Source organism: Seriola lalandi, unplaced genomic scaffold (genome assembly GCF_002814215.2).
Source record: "Seriola lalandi dorsalis isolate HSWRI2012SDOR001 ecotype SW California unplaced genomic scaffold, Sedor1 jcf7180002054303, whole genome shotgun sequence".
Taxonomy (NCBI): domain Eukaryota; kingdom Metazoa; phylum Chordata; class Actinopteri; order Carangiformes; family Carangidae; genus Seriola; species Seriola lalandi.
This window is the reverse complement of record NW_019524856.1, coordinates 567971-586091: the sequence shown is the minus strand read 5'-3', so window position 1 is coordinate 586091 and position 18121 is coordinate 567971. Positions and strand designations below refer to the sequence as shown.

General features: G+C 44.1%; 1 protein-coding gene across 2 annotated transcripts in view; it reads right to left on the bottom strand.

The window, feature by feature from the left end:
• The window catches only part of LOC111655084 (polypeptide N-acetylgalactosaminyltransferase 10), a 62672-nt gene that overhangs the window by 16146 nt on the left and 28405 nt on the right, over positions 1-18121 (bottom strand). For both annotated transcript variants that reach the window (XM_023406333.1, XM_023406334.1), the window contains exons 5-6: positions 3005-3190; positions 667-850 (exon numbers count right to left, since the gene is read on the bottom strand). In XM_023406333.1, coding sequence (XP_023262101.1) covers positions 667-850; positions 3005-3190 — 370 coding nt within the window. The remainder of the gene's footprint in view (positions 1-666; positions 851-3004; positions 3191-18121) is intronic.

Here is an 18121-nt window from a genome sequence, read left to right as displayed (position 1 = left end):
GGGGGTGGGGGGGGGTATATGGTTGTTAGGGGATGTTGTTCTTTGCCAGACAGACTCCAGTTGGCTTGTTAAGTGAGGATCCAACATCCCTGCGTTACAGCGGCGCAGGGGACTCTACTGGTGATGGTGGTGGTGAGTGAACGGATTAAAGGCCGATCACACACTGCAGGGCAGTTTGTCAAACCGACGGACTTCTATCTCCCGTCACAACAACAGCAACGTAAACAGGTGGGAACTTCATATTGTATAGTAATCTACCGAGAACATCCCGGCTCCACAACCATAAATATCCGGGCTAAGCCAGGAATTTGATCCGGTTTTGATGTAGAAACCGGATCAAATTCTTGGCCATGTTGTTCTTTTTACAGATGAGCTGGGGCGAGGGGGAGATGAGGGTAAATTAAAAGCTCCTGGAGGAGACAGAGACTCCATCGTTAAACCTAACTGTGCTTTGAAAACCGTCATTTACTTTCAGCCAAAACAAAAATGCTCATATTATGACAATAAGTCGCTCAGCTGTCAGTTCGTGTAAAGCCTACAAAATTTAAATTTGGTATCGGAAAGAAGCAGCAAGTAGAAACTGTCTGTCAACTGTACGGAGTGATAGATTCCATCTTCGTTTAAGTCGGCTGCAGCTTAGGGAAGCAGAAAGTATTCGTCACTCACTCGAAGGGTTCACTGGGGTCGTCCCTCAGCAGCTCCGGCGGGATGGGGATCCGCTTGTAATACATTTCCCAGTCGAACGCTCCTCGCATGGCGTCGCCCGCCTGCGTGTCGTAGCCGAAGTTGTCGTGGTCGATCACGTCAATCATCGGACATACGATGGTCTTCCTGTTCTGGGCGATCCGGTCTGAGAGACAGAGAGAGAGAGAGAGAGAGAGAGAGAGGCAGATGGTCGGTGTTTCAGTCAATTAAAAAGTAGTTTCCCATCACATATTTATTTGTTCACTGTTACAGGTTTTATATGTGTGTTTGTATATTGTATTAGTGTTTCCCTCATCCACAGCGGTAAAGGAGGAAGCCAGGTAGAAAGAAAACACTTATATGTGTGTGTGTATGAGTGTGTGTGTGTGTGAGTGTGTGTGTGTATGAGTGAGTGTGTGTCTGTATGAGTGTGTGTGTGTGTGAGTGTGTGTGTGTATGAGTGTGTGTGTGTGTGTGTGTGTGAGTGTGTGTATGAGTGTGTGTATGAGTGAGTGTGTGTGCTTTGCCCTTTTCCACTGAGCTCTTGACGCATGTCAGACGCAGATCGACCGTTACTGAGGAAAGGTTGCCAGTCTGTTGACGCGGGGCACTCAGTGAAAAAGAGGTTGACGAGGGATAAGCAACTGATGTAACAGCTCCTGCTGTCATCTCCACTGCTCATCATCCAAAATGTTAGAAATGTGGATTTTTTTTTTCAGCAGGGTTGGGGAAAATGTTTTGACCTGTGGCACTAATTTCTCCCTCAACACTTCTGCAAACCACCACAGTGAATAAAGAATAAAAAACAACACATGTTTAACAATGGACTGAAACAGCAAGATCAAACTAGACTATTAAATAACACAAGAATGTAACCTGGTGTTTTTATAATAGGATTTATAAAAAAAGGTGCCTGAATAAAGATGTTTTGGCCACATATATATAGTTAAAGGTCCATGTGTAGTGTGATTATAGATCAGCTCTAGCTTCTATATTAATACTGTGAAAGTATCAAAGCCTCAGTCCACAGAGAAATGCACACAGCCTGTATTCAGAAACTGAGCCTTAAAACCAGCCGTCAGGACTTCTGGAACTTTGTGATGTCACAACAAAGCAGTCACCAAGCCCCGCCCACCTGGACCCACCATCCAAACCTTTGCAGGATTTGGTTTCTCTGAGTGTTTTTACCTGAAATCTGCTTTATTTTTATTGAATGACTCAGAAAACAGTGAGCCAATCAGAAGAGAGGCTCAGAGCCTCCTCTCTTCTGATTGGCTCACTGACCTGTTGTTACTAGAGCTGCAGAGAGAAGCCTGTGAGCAACTTGTGCATCATTCAGGTTGAGTACTGCAGGGTCCTTTAAATGTGTGTTTTTCCCTTCCTTTTTGGAATAGCAAATTATAGGTCATTATAGATTGTTATATTGTTGTCGTTTTAATGCTGCACATTATGCAAATTAGCAAGAAAAAAAATGTAATTTTACCAATCATGTGGTCTCAGCCACTGTCTCTCCATTAATATTCAAAGTGCAAGAGCAGACTGTAATAGACAGAATGCCTGTTCATGTTACTCGCTGGCAGACACGGGTCCTACTTGCACATACTGTGTAAACAGATTGACATTAAGGTAATATGGGTCATAAAGTTTGTTGTGAATAGTTCTGTGGCGCCACGCTGAGAAACAGAGCTCCTAATGGAAAAGGGGTAATTGAGGAAGGGAGTTCGGGGGGTGAGCGAGTCCATCAGCTAGAAAAGGAGGCACTCAGCCTCACGGTAGGGGTTGTGTGTGTGTGTGTGTGTGTGTGTGTGTGTGTGTGTGTGTGTGTGTGTGTGTGTGTGTGTGTGTGTCTATGTGTGACAGTGATTGGTTCTGTGTATGATACAGCAATCTGACAGCAGCAGAAGTAGAGCAGATATGAGTCTCTGGTCTACTTCAATCTTTGAGACGACCATGAGGGTGAGGACGTTTTCACAAAGTGAGGACATTTTGGAAAAGAGAGGCGACATTTTTCGGAAAGTGAGGATGTTTCTGAAAGTGGGAACCTTTTTGGAAAATTGACGACAATTTTTGAAAAATTTCTCAAAATGTCAAAAAATGTCAGAAAATGTGGCACATTTCTGAAAATGAGTGAGAACATGAAAACTTCAGCCATCCTTCATTTTGCCATGTGATCATAAAACTCTTTTACAGTCATGTCATGGCTGGAGGATAGAAAATGTATATCATTAACACAGGCCCTCATAAATATTGACATACAGTATATAAACGTGCGTCTGTGTGTGTGTGTGTGTGTGTGTGTGTGTGTGTGTGTGTTCCTCACCCAGCAGCGGAGGCAGCCAGTTGACGTTGGCCTCACAGTGAGAGTCCAGGAAGGTGATGACTTCTCCTTTAGCCGCGGCGGCTCCCAACAAGCGAGTCCTGATCAGCCCCTCCCTCTTCTTTGTCCTCAAGATGTGAACCTTCGGCATGCGCATCATGTACTCCTCCAGGGGAACCTTAAGGTGCTCTGGACAGAGGGGTGGGTGGGGGGAGAGGACGCAGGAACACTCAGAATATTGTTTGCAGCCGACATGTTTGACAGTGAGGATGAAACTACAGAGTTGATCCAGAATTCGAGGCTCCTCGTTTCTTTCCTGTGTGAACTTGTCCTTTAAATAAAGCCGGTGCATCTCCAGCACAGAGGTTACATTGCAGTGGTTACTGCAGCACTCTGTCATGCACAGGCAAACAGTCCAGTGTGTACCTTGCCTCTTGCCCACTGCATGCTGGTAAGCGGGACGGGCTCCAGCCCCCCCCCTCCCCCTCCTGCACCCCGACACAAGATAAGCGGTTTAGAAAATGGATGGATGGTTGCTGCAGTAGAAGTGAAGGACACATTCAGGATGGGGGGGGGGGCTTTTCAAACAACTAAAAGTTGCACAGTTCCCTCGATGCCTCTGCATCAGAACTCCCCTTCATACTGACAGAGAAGAAACAAATCACTTTCCTTCAGTTTTCTGCCTGTGGGAGTTTCACATTTTCAACGCAGACATTACAGACAGGCGATGAATTAGTCTGACAAACTGTAAGAGAGGGTTACTTCACTGATGCAGAACAAATGTCTTCAAATGAAAGAACGAATGGAATTGATCTGGCGTCAGTTCCTGGTCTTTAAGGAGCAAAGAGAAACAAACAGGGTGGATCAAACTAACTTAAACCAAACATACATGCTCTCGCTGTATAATATACATCAACCCTTTTTTTTTTCCCTGAATGTTGTTTGCTAGTACTTGCAACAAACGCCCGCCCTCCCCAGCCACCTCCGACAAATGCTGCAGGCTTCCTTCCAGCCGAAGTGTAACAAGCAAACAAAAGGCTCGAGCACGTCGCAGCCCACAGGTTCGTCTGATCAACATCGCCAGGTGGACGGATTTGATTTTGTAGGACGGCTTTGGGACCTGTAATCAAATCCCATCCATCACTGAAATCAAGTCAAATATCTCTATGGGCAGTTACCTCTAGTTCAGCTACCATTAGTCATAGGAGCAGGTGGGTTTAATGGCCTCCCTGAGAAGCTAAGGTTTTGTTTGTTATATGATTTAAATGAGACTGAAGATTTTCATGGTGTATTGCTCTTCCTCGCTGCTTTGTATAACGATTTACAGGCTTTTATTCATGCGCCCGTCATCTCTGTTGACATTTGTTTGGATGATTGTGAAGAGATATATTTTTGGAAAGGAGCTTTTTCTACTTTTTAGAAGAGATATAGTTTTCTATGTTTTCTGACCAATTGATAAGCTTTGGACACAAAAGATCGACCTTCATCCAAACCTTAGGTAGCACGGAGGCGTCTTCAAAAAGAGAAGTTTGACAGTAGAGTCGGCCATCTCAGCTCCGTATAACCGACATCATCTCAGTTGTGGAGGATGTTTTTCTTTGGAAAGCATGTCAAAATTAGATTTTTTTTTTTTTTTTTACACTAATATTTCATTGAGAATAAGAGCACAAGCCCTCGGTGCTTTCACTGGTTTGAACAGAAATCCTTTCCAAAGCAGTCAAACCATGAAATATTACTTTGACAGCTTCTTTACAAAAAGCCACAAAAGACTAAGAGAAGTTGAAATGTTGACCTTTTAACTTCATCCTCTGGAAACTATTTACTTTCATGCCAATGGGCGATCTAACTGAGCCGAGGCCGACTGAGATGAAGAGAGAGAGAACGTGCTCTGAGGAGGTGCTTTTTAAATACATGCAGACAACCTGCAGCTGCAGGAAATATAACTGATAATGGTTCTTTCTGTGGCGCCACAGTACAGCTCCACATCCCCCGAACGTTCATGAGTGAGCGGTGACGTTACAGCATTGGTCGGCCAAGTGTTGGGGCTTTTCCCATTGGCTGTTGCTCTTTCAAAATGATTTGGTGCCAACATTTTCTAATACGCAGTCAGAGGGCGTTTCCAGTGCATCCGCAACAATTTTCATTTTCAGACCCGAAGCAGCTGAAAAAAAACCAACAAATGACAAATCCAGTGAGTTTTGGGACAAAACCTTTGCTACTTTCCAAAGAAGAAGAGTCGCCCTGTGAGCCAGATGTATAACTCTCTCTGCATCTACTATTCAGTTACAGAGGAGCAGCAGTTTGTTACCAAGACAGAAGACAGAGGCTGTGAGAGACACAATAACAAAGATATTCTGCTGCTTCCAGCTTCCTCTCTCAGTGACTGTTTAACAAGTAAATACAGCGGCGCCGTCATGTATGTGTTTGGAAGTGACTGCTGGTTAACATGTCATCATAATGGGCTGCATTTCAGTCGCTATTTCAAACTCGACAGAAACAGAAAAGAGAACAGCTTCATGGGGAATTCAGCTCTATTAGAATAGTTTGTGATCACAGAGAGGAGGAGACACAAACAGATAAAGGGCAGAAACTGTCATGAATATGCTAATTAGCACATTATGTCGTCTGGTGACATTTAGCAACTTTTCGAGCAGGCTTCAGCTAACTTCCATTGAAAGTAGTTTTCAACTACGTCCTCAATTTTGCACACGGTCGAGCCGTGTACTGAGCTAGTCTGGTTTATGATATTGTGAGGGAGCGTAAAGAACTGCTGAGCAATGCTAAATGAGCCGGGCCTCCATTTCCATCTGTTCTCTCCGTTTCTTCTTTATCTCAACACATTAAGAATAAAAACTCAGTCAGTTTTTCCTCACAGAGGAGGCGACAGGAATCATTCTCTCTGACTTCAGCACTGTTATCACTGCTGTTTATGAGTGATGACATGGAAGACGAAGTTTTTGCCACTGTGCTTTTCTCTCAGTTATCCATGTGTATTTTCTCTTCTCAGACAAGAAGTACTGGTTTATTAATCTATTCTCATTCTGCAACAATCTTTATAATAATAATTTTAATAACTTTATTAACGTAGCACTTTACAAAACAACACTTATAAAACAACAGAAAAACAACTAACACAATTAAAAGTAGTCTAATGGCCACATTCACGAGCAGGGCATCCTTCTATCCATCCTCCACATCTGCTTGTGTCATGTGCACAGGAGAGTCACTCAGTCGCAGAGGAGGCAGATAATACAGACCGACAGCCACTCACCTCACCTGCATGTACTGTGGGAGAAAAGTGATGCCAGAGGAAACCCACCTGGTGGGCGGTAAGAAACCGCCTTAGTGGGAGGTGATGGAGATAACCTCTGCACCACCTTGTTACCCACTGTGTCCAGTTCCATTTAATACACTGCTTTCGTTGGGTTTTCTCTCCCTTTACTTCTTAACTTGGCAGGACATACTGTTGAATTCAAGATGAACTAATTTACTGGCTATTTTCAATATAAAACATGTTCTAGGACACTTAAAGGAGCCATATGTAAGTTCTGCAATTGTTAAATTAGCAAATGTTAGCATTAGCAGCTGATTAGTTAGCGGTCTCGGCAAAAGCGTCGGCCATTGTTGTGTTTACTAGACAGAAGATTATGATGCGCCCTCTGAGCAGCTGCTTCTTCAGGGCAGATTGGACGCTACAGCTAGCTAGTTAGTTAGCATGCTGACTTCAGAAAAGAAGAAAAGAAATAATAGAAAAAGAGGCAAAACAAGAGGGTTGCCTTCCACCTCTGGAAACAGCTGCTGGTGAGTTAATGGAAAAAAATTTGATGCTGAACTTTCACCGTTTCTTTATACGCCGGTAAATGAACAGCTGTTAATGCTAACATTAGCTTTGTAGCAATAGCAAAACTTTCAAATAGTTTCTTTTAAAATGAAGTAAAAGCTGAAAAGCAAACTGAAATAGTTTGGGTTTCTTGGCTGCAAAAATCTATGCATGAGTGCACGGGTGAAAGTCTCAGTTTGACTTGTAGCTACTTTTTAAAACTATAAAGAGGTCTATAGTTGTTTTTCATAGCTATACACATATCACACTATAGCAAGTGTGATACGTGCTCGACGCTCAATATTCTGGTTCAATTCGACTCTGAGAAAGAGGAAAAATTAGATTTTTGCAAGAAGTAAATGTAATAATCAATGATGCTGTGCAGAGGCACATAGCTGCTGCACTCAGTTCAGATGTTACACACCCCCGGCCTCACTGTCCGCTGTTGGAGTTGGTGCCACTGAAATGAGGCTTTAATACAGCGATCAGTTCAGCGAGTAACCACACTCTCCTCAACCTATAATCCCTCCAAGCTGCGTGTGCTTGTGATGCAGTTTACAGCCATGACACTGTTTTCTTATCTCCTGCTGTCTCTCTCCATATCACTCCATCAAAAGCTGACCCCACCACTCTCACCGTCCTTCCATCCCCACTTTTCCAGTGAGCAGTTTTTGTCTCTGGACTACTGAAGGTCAGCCGTATTTACTTTCCATTGCTGTGTTTATTGCGTTGCACAGCGGCTGACCTACACGCTGTAAAGTGTGACATTGCAACAAGGGCAGAAGGTGCTCTGTGAGGTCGGCGTCAGACTGTGAGGAAAAGGCAAAATGTCCTCCGTGTATGCCTCCGCAATAAATCAGCCCATTAAAAACTGACCGCTACGAGGCCGACTCTGGCTCTTTATGAAGGCTCACACTTACATCATCCAACTAATGACAGGAAGCGAGGCGAAATTAATCAACGAACATTTGCCCCATGTGTGAAGAGAACTTGTATGGGGAGAGGTAAGGGGGAGAGAGAGATCAGAGTATTTAATTATGATTGGTTAATTTTCCCTGAATAAATTGGAATACAGCTCATACTGTTTACCGAAAGCAAGGAGGCAATTAATCACGCTAATGAGAGCGAGCTGATGTCGGCAAACACATTAGTCTTTATTAGAATGTGAAGCAGAGGAGATTGGAGGGCTGAGGTGTCATGGATGTCGGGGTCATTTCACAGCGAGGAGCGGAGGGAAGAATTACTCACACAACATGGTCGGTGAGAAGAAATCCAGGCCATTTATTCAGCACCTGAACTCCCACTACACCATCCATCCCTCTCTCTGTTTGCCTCCCCTCCCCTGCAGCCTGTCACTCACACATTTCTCCTGTGGACGGCGCCGGAGCCGCCCGGACCTCTTTCATCTGCTCACATGGGGCCACACTCAAACATGAATTAGCTGTTAGCACATGAAAGGCCCGGCAGTTGGCCTCAGGCTCTTGTCAAAGTGTCTGTGTGCATTTAAAATGTCATTGATAAAATGTACATGCGTTACGCTCGTCTCACTTCGATGACTAAAACCAACATCTGCCGACTGGAGCGTTTAAAGGGGCAGTTAGTCACTTCTGGTCTTCCTCTACATCCCAAACATCTTAACTGCAATTTGTCCCCTCCTACCATGTCAGTAGTATATCTTCTTTAAAGCAAATGATTCGGCTCAACGAAGACATCATGTGTGAGGAATAATTCACACCGTAGGGGAAAGAAACAACAAAAGAAATGATTCGTCTTCCAAAATGACTCAGTCTTTTCTGATCTGCCACCCTTATGGTTACGGGTTGGTTAGGTTTGGGCAACTAGAACTACTTGGTTAAAGTCAAGAAAGATTCCTGGTTATGGCTGGAGACAGGAAACAAATCAGGGTCTGGACCTTTGATCTTAGATTAAATTCTTTCTAAAGACTAATTTTGTGCTTTTTTGCATATGTTTGTAAACATGCCTATATTTTTAAATTGTGATTCAAAAATACATAATTCATATTTTCATGTATTGCCCTCTAACAGCCACGTGTGTAAATACATTTTAAATTGATGACCAGAAATTACAGATAGGACCTTTAAATTCTATCAGGCTCCATGTTTCAAACTGTATTAATTGATTTCAATGTGATAAGAGCTGTTGGGGATTACAAGTGGGCTTCCTGCATTAGATGCGCACACACACACACACACACACACACACACACACAAATACCACCATCAACGTCCTCCCTGATGCCTTTTCTAAAAATTCAATTAGCTTTGAGACACAGTGGATTCCACACGGCCCGCTGAGCTCTGTTTCCAGGGTGGTGGATTAATCCCCAGACGCGCCACATCACCAAAGACCGGAGCTTCTCAGTTATTCCCTCAGCAAAAATATTCCAATGCCCTTGTGAACTCCATTAAACTCAACTGTCAGTTTTTTTTTTCCCCCTGTGCCAGCTTGAGTTTCTTGCTGCTATCGTTAAATTACTGATTCTGGAAGGGAGAGCCTGAGCATGTTGTAGGTCAGTGTTTGCTGCACTGGCAGGAAACACAGCTAGGTTTATGACGCTGCATGACTAACCGATGACGTCATACTTTAGCATACTTGCATCTCAGCAGTCCAGTATCACTGCATCGCTGCCGTAGCCGGAGTAAACAAAAGGAGGAGGATGGTTTACGTGGCATACGAAGGCGAAGGTGGTGGAGACTCATCTCCTCACCTCCTCTGCTGTCTGCTGAACACATGTTTTGTCCCACGTACCTGAAAAGTGTCAACCCTCATACTTTTGCCTGAAAACCCTGGAGTTGCTGTCCCTGAACATCTCTTCTACTCTGCCGCCCCAATTACAGCTCTACTGTCAGGTGTAGCATCACATTAGTCTTACTGGTAGATCTTTGCCAAGTTTTAGTGCACATCAGTACTCCAGGGCTCAGACAAGTACGGGGATTATTAAATCCCTGTTGTTTGTTCATTTTCTAAATATAAGCCGTTTCTAAAAGTGCAGATTGATTTAATATGCATGAGCAAAAACTGGGGAAAATAAGAAACAAATACAGTTTATATGGTGTATTATTTATACATTTCTCTCTTCCTTTACTGTACATACACACTGGCATGCAGCCCGAACCGAGTGAGTGACTAAGTGACTTCTCCCATCCTTGTTGTGTTCACTGTCTCAGTTAATGCAGGAATCGGGAGTTTGCTAAACTGTGAGTCAGCAGCAGCGGCGTCTTCCAGCAGCTAACACTCGCTTGAGTAGAGTAGACCAGAGACGTGTGCATTTATTGATTGACAGCTGTGAGCTCCCACCCCTGACTTTAGCCTCCTCTGATTGGTTAAAAGTCCAAGCGTTAGAAAAAGAGTTAGATAACAATAAATGTGTAAAGTTAAACCTCCAGCTTTTTCTTCCAGAGCGGCCAGCATCTGCTTTTCAAGCGCTTCTGGAAAGACAAATACTTTATACATTCCACCTGCCACAGACATGCAGGTGGCAGGTGATGGAGGAAATATCAAACACATTTAAGTTCTCTTCAACACTTGGCATTAAACAGCTGTCGGAACATTTTTCAACACTCGTTTTTTGGTGATACATTCACAAGGAAAAAAGCACGTAGCAGAACACAGCAGCTAAAGTAGAACTGTGATAGTGGTGGGACCCTGAAGGCCAAATCAGACGGAGGGGAATTTGCCAAGTGGCTTTTAAATGAATCCCTAGACTACATCTTCTATGTTATAACTTAATGCTGAGGCCAATTATACATCACCGGAGCTACAGGAGATGTCATGTACTTTGTCCTCACACAGTAAACGTGACTCATCTGGTCCTCTCCTCTTCAGAAAGACGTTTGAATCGATCAGCTCCCACTGATGGCTCTACATCGCTAAATGGCAACACTCAATTAGCTCCTTTTGTCCTCTGTCGTCTGTCTCCCTCTCAACCTCCCTCTTCATATCACTCTCTCCGTCACACTTCACTGAGCGCCATTACCCCATTATCTCCCTGCAGCCTCAGTCACATACACAAACAGAAACACACACACACACACACACACTCTCGCGCAATGCCATGAATGAATAAACATGCTGAACTTTGTTCAGTCTTTCTGCATTGCTGCCTCTCTCTATCTCTCTCTCTCTGTCTCTCTCTGTCTCTCTCTCTGCCTCTTTCTCTCTCTCTCCCTGTCTCTCTCTCTCTCTCTCTCTCTCTGTCTCTCTCTCTCCCCCATCGCGCTCGCCTGTCCCACAAATCGTCTCCTATCTCCTCATCAGCGCGGCTTCCTCTCCTCACCTCTCCATCATGCAGATGGCGAGGCTGCCGCTGTTGATAAGACTGTTCAAAGTAGCTGCACACTGCTGACAGCAGCTTTCTCAGGAAGCCAGAGCAACTAAATCATTTATTAAACTGTCCTGAAATTGAATCAGTTCATTAAGTACCAGCGGCCACCATCCAGCCCGAATTTCCGACATGTAAAGTTTCAGACAGATTGCTGTGAAATTAACTGAGCACGTTTATGCTCCCCAGAGGACGAACCTTTAATATTTTGGATGCTGTACGAGCTTCCCTCCAGCATCCAACTCAGTTCAAATAGCTGATTTTGCACATGACACATCTCATACTCTAACAGATAAGATTGCTCTGAGATTCACTGAAGGCATCCGTGCTCCCCTGAGGATGAACCCTTTACATTTTAGACGTTCCACGATCTTTCTTCAGCATCCAACTCAGTTCGACTTGTTGATTTTGGACATGACAAATCTCAGTCTGAAGGTTAAAACTGCTCTGAGATTCACTTGCCTCCCAGAAGATGCACCGTTTGATTCTAATAACCTCTAATACCACTCGGAGGGAACGGGCTTATAAAAGAGTATTGATAAAACACATTCTGAAGCCTCTCATGTATTAAACAAAGATAAATACAGACTCTTGGAGGGAAACATAGTGTGAGCCGAGGCAGAAATCTGACAAACACATTTCACCGCTCAGACTCCATTAGTGTCATTCTTCTCGTATGTTGGATACACAGCGTGGTGTTAAAAACAGAATGGCAGTAACCAGCAACAGCTTCTGTCTCTTTGATGCAGTGGCCATTCTTACAGAGAGCAGCACTGTTTCATTTTATCCTTTTCAATATTTCATTCTGAAAATGTTTTTATTTTTTTTTGGAACCACCTAATCCTGACTTTAAGAGGAGAAGGTGCAAAAATGTCTGTGGCTTCATTCCACAAGCAGCTGTGGTTGGCAGCTCGGTGCGCCCACACTGGCAAAGATCAGAATTGTTTTCCATCTGAAGACAATGATAATCTGTTTTCCCACCAAAATGTGAGACATATTTCTGCACAATTAGCAGCAGACCTCTTCCGGTCATCTCGGCGGTGGCTCCAGGCTGGAGGCTGTGCCGACGCCTGCTGGGAGCCGTGCTGTCTGACCGCCAGGCCGCCTCTACATCTAACTGGAAATACATCAAAAGACACTTTGCATAAGAGCAGGCCACTCCTTATCTGAAATGAAGTATTGCAGCCATTTGCTCAACTAATCCCATCGGGGAGCAGGAAGGGGGGAAAGTAATTGGATGATCAATCTGCCAATGGCAGGTTTCCATCACAGAGTAGCTGAGTGTGCCACCGTGGTCCCGCTGGATAAACTCAGGCTCTGTTATACTGGCTGCGATCACATGGAACAAGTGGGGTTTTGTTTTAAATAAATATCAGTGTTATTGACAAATACTACAAAAGTATTTGGTGTGAGAGCTGAAGAAAACAACAGGCGGCAGAGGGCAAACATAAAGGAGCGTTTTCACCTGCAGTTACTCTGAAGCAAGTGTTTGATCTGAGAACCGTTGCAGTAATAAAGTGGGAGAAGAAGAGTTACCCCCAGCACCTTCAAGGACCCTGTTCGGACCTGCCACTAACATCCGTCAGCGGCGATCCCATCGCAGGTGGACAGCTCCAAGTTCGCCAGATCACACCGGGATTTAAAAAGCAATCCCTGCTTTTGTATGTAAATATACAGGTATGCATTGTTGTTTTTAGCCGATCAACAGACGGGTCCGCTGTTAATGTGTGAGTGAGAGAGAGAGCGCGAGAAAGAGCAATACACAGAGGAGGAGAGAATATTAAGTTTGATCCATTTGAAGCTCTCTCTCTCTCTCTTATATAACGGGGAAGTGAGTGAGATCCGATCACACTCGAGATGCATGTGGAGACACATTTTAACGCCGGCTCTGAACACGGCCCAGGATCGGTTCAAAGGTGACTACGCTTGTTTTTCACTCACCAGTTCTAAAGTGTGAGGAGGAAACAGAGAGCGAACGTGCCGCAATTACTCGAGTCAGTAAACACACAGTGCAGAAACACTATACAGATGTTTTGCATCTTTTCAATTGGTTGAATGGATTACCAAACTATTGACTATGGAATATACAGTACGTGACTTTATAATTGCCGTGTGGTCCTAAAACAATATACCTCTGACACGGAGGCATAACAAAAAAAAACAGTGTCCAGAAGTGTGGAGCGTTATTGAAGTTGGAGATTCCTCCAGCTTGTGAACACACCACAGATCTAAAACCAACTGTCAGCTACATAAAGACGGAGAGGCCTGCAGCAGATCAGTAATCAGACGAAAAAATGCAAAGAGCACCAGCGCGATCCCTCAGTACTGTTTATAAAATATGCATGAGTAAAGAAGTGGAAACAGTAAATCAGTGTTATGTATCCAAGCACTTTGCAGTGCTGGTAGGAGGAGAGTTGACACACAGACTTATCGCAGTGTGTTTTTCTGACTGTGAGAATCATCCATAGTTCTCAGAGAACAGCTGTGACTAGATTTAACACAATAACAAACCAGCTACTTGGCAACTTTCAAACCCCAGGGTGACATGGCCAGAGGAGAGGAATGAATAACACCTCTCTCTGCATCATCAGCTCCACAACCAAGACTGCTGATTAAAAAAAAATACAAAATCTGTGCTGGAGCTGTTAATGTGCCGGTGTGGTCGAACTGGCAGCGTCCCAGGTGTGAAGGTGTGAAGGTGCACGACTCTCCCCATCAGCGACGCCTGGAAACAAGGTTTTGCTGCTGTAAACAATTGTCAACTCGTTCCCGCTAATAAGCTTGGAAGTTTAATTTGGCGCCAGCATCCTGGAAGTGATAATATGGTGGTGATATGCCTGAGAAAAAAAACAACTAATGATGCAATAATGAAACACTATGTTTACTCTACATACTGCTAAATAACATCACTACTGTTGTTTTACCCGCCTTTCCATTTAAGGTGGTTCACACATTGTTAGCTTTAGGCTACCGAGGCCTTTGCTAACGTTTAGGGAAATAATGTGGTTTTGATTAAAGACTTATATATACAGTATATATATATTTAAAGGCCTAATGTGCCTGATTTGATTTCTCCTGAAACATGAAGCCAAGACTGAAGAACCAAAAACTGCAGTTCCTCTAATGACCACTAGAGTATTGCTCCATCATTGAGTCAATCCCCATGTTAAAATGTCTTTAACTTTACAGCAGAAATGCAAACAAGCCGGAGCGATGTCTCCCCTCTAACAGAGTGATGTGCGTGCAGGTAAACCATCCTCCCGTGCTGACGTGTGAAAATGGAGCATTTTGTATTTGTTTCTATGGATGTTTCAATTGAATGTGAGTCTCGACTGAAATCCACTAAAACGTCTACGAATCCAAGCTGACAACAGCTCGTGCCCAACATGAAGGAGGAAGCTACAGTGAATACATTTCAAGGCTACAGGAGGTGAGTTGTCTGATACTCAGGATGAACTATTTCAAGTAGACAGCAGTTGAATAAGGAGCAGAGGTGAAGTTTGAAAGTACTGACAACAGCTGAGGCTGGTGGATCTACGAGAGCTTGGCGATCTGAAGCCAAGAGAAGCTGATGGGTTGGAACATATGAGGCTCCGCCAGGCACATACTGTTGATGCACACACTCTCTCTCTCCTCGTCTCACCTCTAACACACACGTCTTCCTCCTCCCTGAAGAAGAAGAAGAAGAAGAAGAAGAAGAAGAAGAAGAAGAAGAAGAAGAAGGAGGAGGAGGCAGCTCTCTTCTTTTCTGTTTCTATGTAAGTGGCAAGTTACAGCCTCTCTCTCTCTCTCTCTCTCTCTCCCTCTCTCTCTCTCTCTCTCTCTCTTTGCTCCGTCTGGCCATAAATCCGTGAAATGACTTGGGCCTCACCAGCGAGTATTCATCGCCCACGCTCGGCCACAAACGCTAAGCTGCCAGACACACATGCAGCCATTCACCCAGTGTGACCATCTTTACACAGCAGAGGGGGGGGGGGGGGGTCTATGGGAATCACACTATTGTCATTATCAGTGTGGCCGAGTGTTGACATAACGATATCACAATAACCCCGCTCTGATACCACTGTACCTGTGCTGATAATGTGCTGATATTGGTGTTGTGTTATCGGCATTTAAAGGGCCAGCACTTCCTTACTGGTGACTTCATACGACATTTGATCTAAACAAAGAGTGGGTGGTGATTACTAATATAAAACTCATCGTAAGAGGAAAAAGTATAAAGGCCATTAATATTTGCGTGATTGCAAGTGGTTGTTTCCATCTGTTAGTGCAAACAAAAAGCCGTTAAATTATCTGTGTAATGACTTTCACTGGGAGGCGATGCTAACATTCCCCTCTGCTGCTGGTTTCAATGGAATATGTGCACAACCACTCGGGCTGATCCAGAGTAACAACAGTCAGTTAAGACGACGACCAAGGGGCTTCTCTGACTTTTAATAAACCACTTAGCATGTGCTCAGGTCTTTCTCTCTAACCCCGTCTCCCAGAAATTCTGTTTATATACAACCAATTTGCAACAGCAAACATGCCTTGTAGGAAATGTAACTGTGTCCGGATCACGCTTCCTGTTAACATAATGAAGACTACTGCTGTTGACTTGACAAGTCGCAGACTTGATGAAATCGAATGCATCAGTAAGACGAGTTTGTTTTCCGCCGAAATATCTGATCTCGCTGCACAATATCCACTTGATGCGACTTTATATTCCTATGAGGCACTCGCAACACTTTAAACTGTGACACAGCATGTTCATTAATATTTAAATGTCCCTTATTTTACACTCTCCTTGTGTCTTATTTGAAGTGTTGATCCATAAGAAAATTTTCTCCCAGTTTGCAAAGTGGATAAATTACTATGATTATTTCCTCCGGACATCAAACTCATGTCAGTTCCAACATATGTCCAATACTATGTGAAACCGTGACCACAGAGAGAGACAGGTGCCAGTTTTTCTGTCTCGGCAACAAGGTGGGATTTAAACATAAAACTATTCTAGTGGTTCAGGAAAATCTCTCACATACTGAGGGTTTGAATTCAGATACTTCACAGGCTCGTACTGTATACAGCAGAGCGGGAAATAAATGAGGGGAGAGAAAAGTTGACACAGGGAGATATAAAAGAGCCGTTGTCAGCTGTGATAGCAACACTTGCTCACTTTGTAGCTCTGTGTCACGCTTGAGTGCTTGCTGTAAATCAGAGCTGCCTGCTGGTCAGATGTGGCGGCGGAGAGAGGCTGAGAGAAGCGGAGCGAGAGATAAACTCAGAGGCAGAGGCCAAATGGTGGTGGAGGGTGGTGAGGTGGTCGTGATCGGGGTCCCCCCCCCCCCAACACAGTGAGCTGCCCTCAACTGAGACCTGTAATTAGACAAAATATAATTTTAAGTGTAAAACAACGACGCTGCAGTCCAAAACCTTCCATCTGCCACACGGTGGAAATTAAGAGAATAAAGCGAAAGTGAAGATGCTGCCTCCTGGTGTTTCCGCTGTTCTTTCACAGCAGGGGGGTAATTTCATGGACAACTTCCTTTTAGTGGGAAAAACATTTGAGACGAGAGGAGCGTCGCTTCATTTCTGATGGCACCTAATGAGCACAATGAGACCATCTCTGGCTTCACATTCTACACACACAACCGCAGACAGTTAGTTGTTCATTTCCTTTGTATTACTAATTTGTTTGTCTCGCTCGGGGCGACTGTGGCTCAGGAGGTAGAGTAGCGGGTCGTCCACTAATTGGACGATCGGATCTGCATCAACGTGTGTGTGAAAGTGTGTGTATGGTAAAAAAAGGTCCATTGTAAAGCACTTTGATTGTTCAGTAAGACTAGAAAAGCTCTATATGAGTGAAGTCCATCCATTTATCATTTCGTTTTTGGCTCTCATCTACGGTGGCCCGGAGAGCTCAACGCACAGCAACTTAAGAAAACACATGCAAACAGAAAAAACACAAACAAATTCAGAAAAACATCTTCATCAATTTGACAACAAACGTGCTGCAAGTACTCAACAGAAGCGTTACCAGGGGGAGATTATTCAGAAACTGAGCCTTAAAACCAGCCGTCAGGACTTCTGGAACTTTGTGATGTCACAACAAAGCAGTCACCAAGCCCCGCCCACCTGGACCCACCATCCAAACCTTGCAGAGAAAGATGTAAAACTACACTGAGATGGTTTTTATATCTTCTTATGGATCAACACTTCAAATAAAACACAGAAGAAGAAGAAAATATGGAGCTTTAAAATAGGAGCTTATAACTAGCAGCAGTAACTGGTACTAGAACATTTTTTTCCCACCATGAAGCTGACACTAACTTTTTTTTTTTTTTCAGGAGTGAATCTTAATCTTTATTGATGATTTTTGAAAGCGAGGAAAAAGTAAACAAATAAGCCATAATAAGACGAGTGAAGACTGGTGCATGTGTTACGTCAGTCTTCCACCTTTTATCTTCAGTCTTACAGAAAATTACCTCTCATCTCGCTGAATGAGCATGTGAGGCAGATATGAAGCGGCACACTGTGAGTCTGAACCACACTTCATAATAAATCACTTTTTTTCCTCTGCTCCTCTATCAGCCACTCGTGCCTTCATTTATTATGCAAGGGTTCAAAGCTGAGCATTGATTTGTGCTTTTCCGCACAGAAAGTGTCCGGGATTATTCTCTCCAGCGCTGTAACACCGACTCCTCAACCAGAGACCAGAACTGATTGAAGTTCACTTCGTCCTTGTGTCTCTTAAGCCTTAATTACAGCCCAACTCATTTCTTATCAAAGGACAGTGATGGTGAGAGGGAGTGTCAGAGCAGATGTCCCGCAGAGGTGAAGTCCCGCCCCTGCAGCTGTGTAATGTTCTCCCATCCATCCTGACGACAGAGGGCCCGGACCCGTCCCAGGTTCCAGGCTGCTTTCACACAACTGAGTCGTCCTTTGCTTCCCACCCACAGGGATCTGTGAGTCGGGGGGG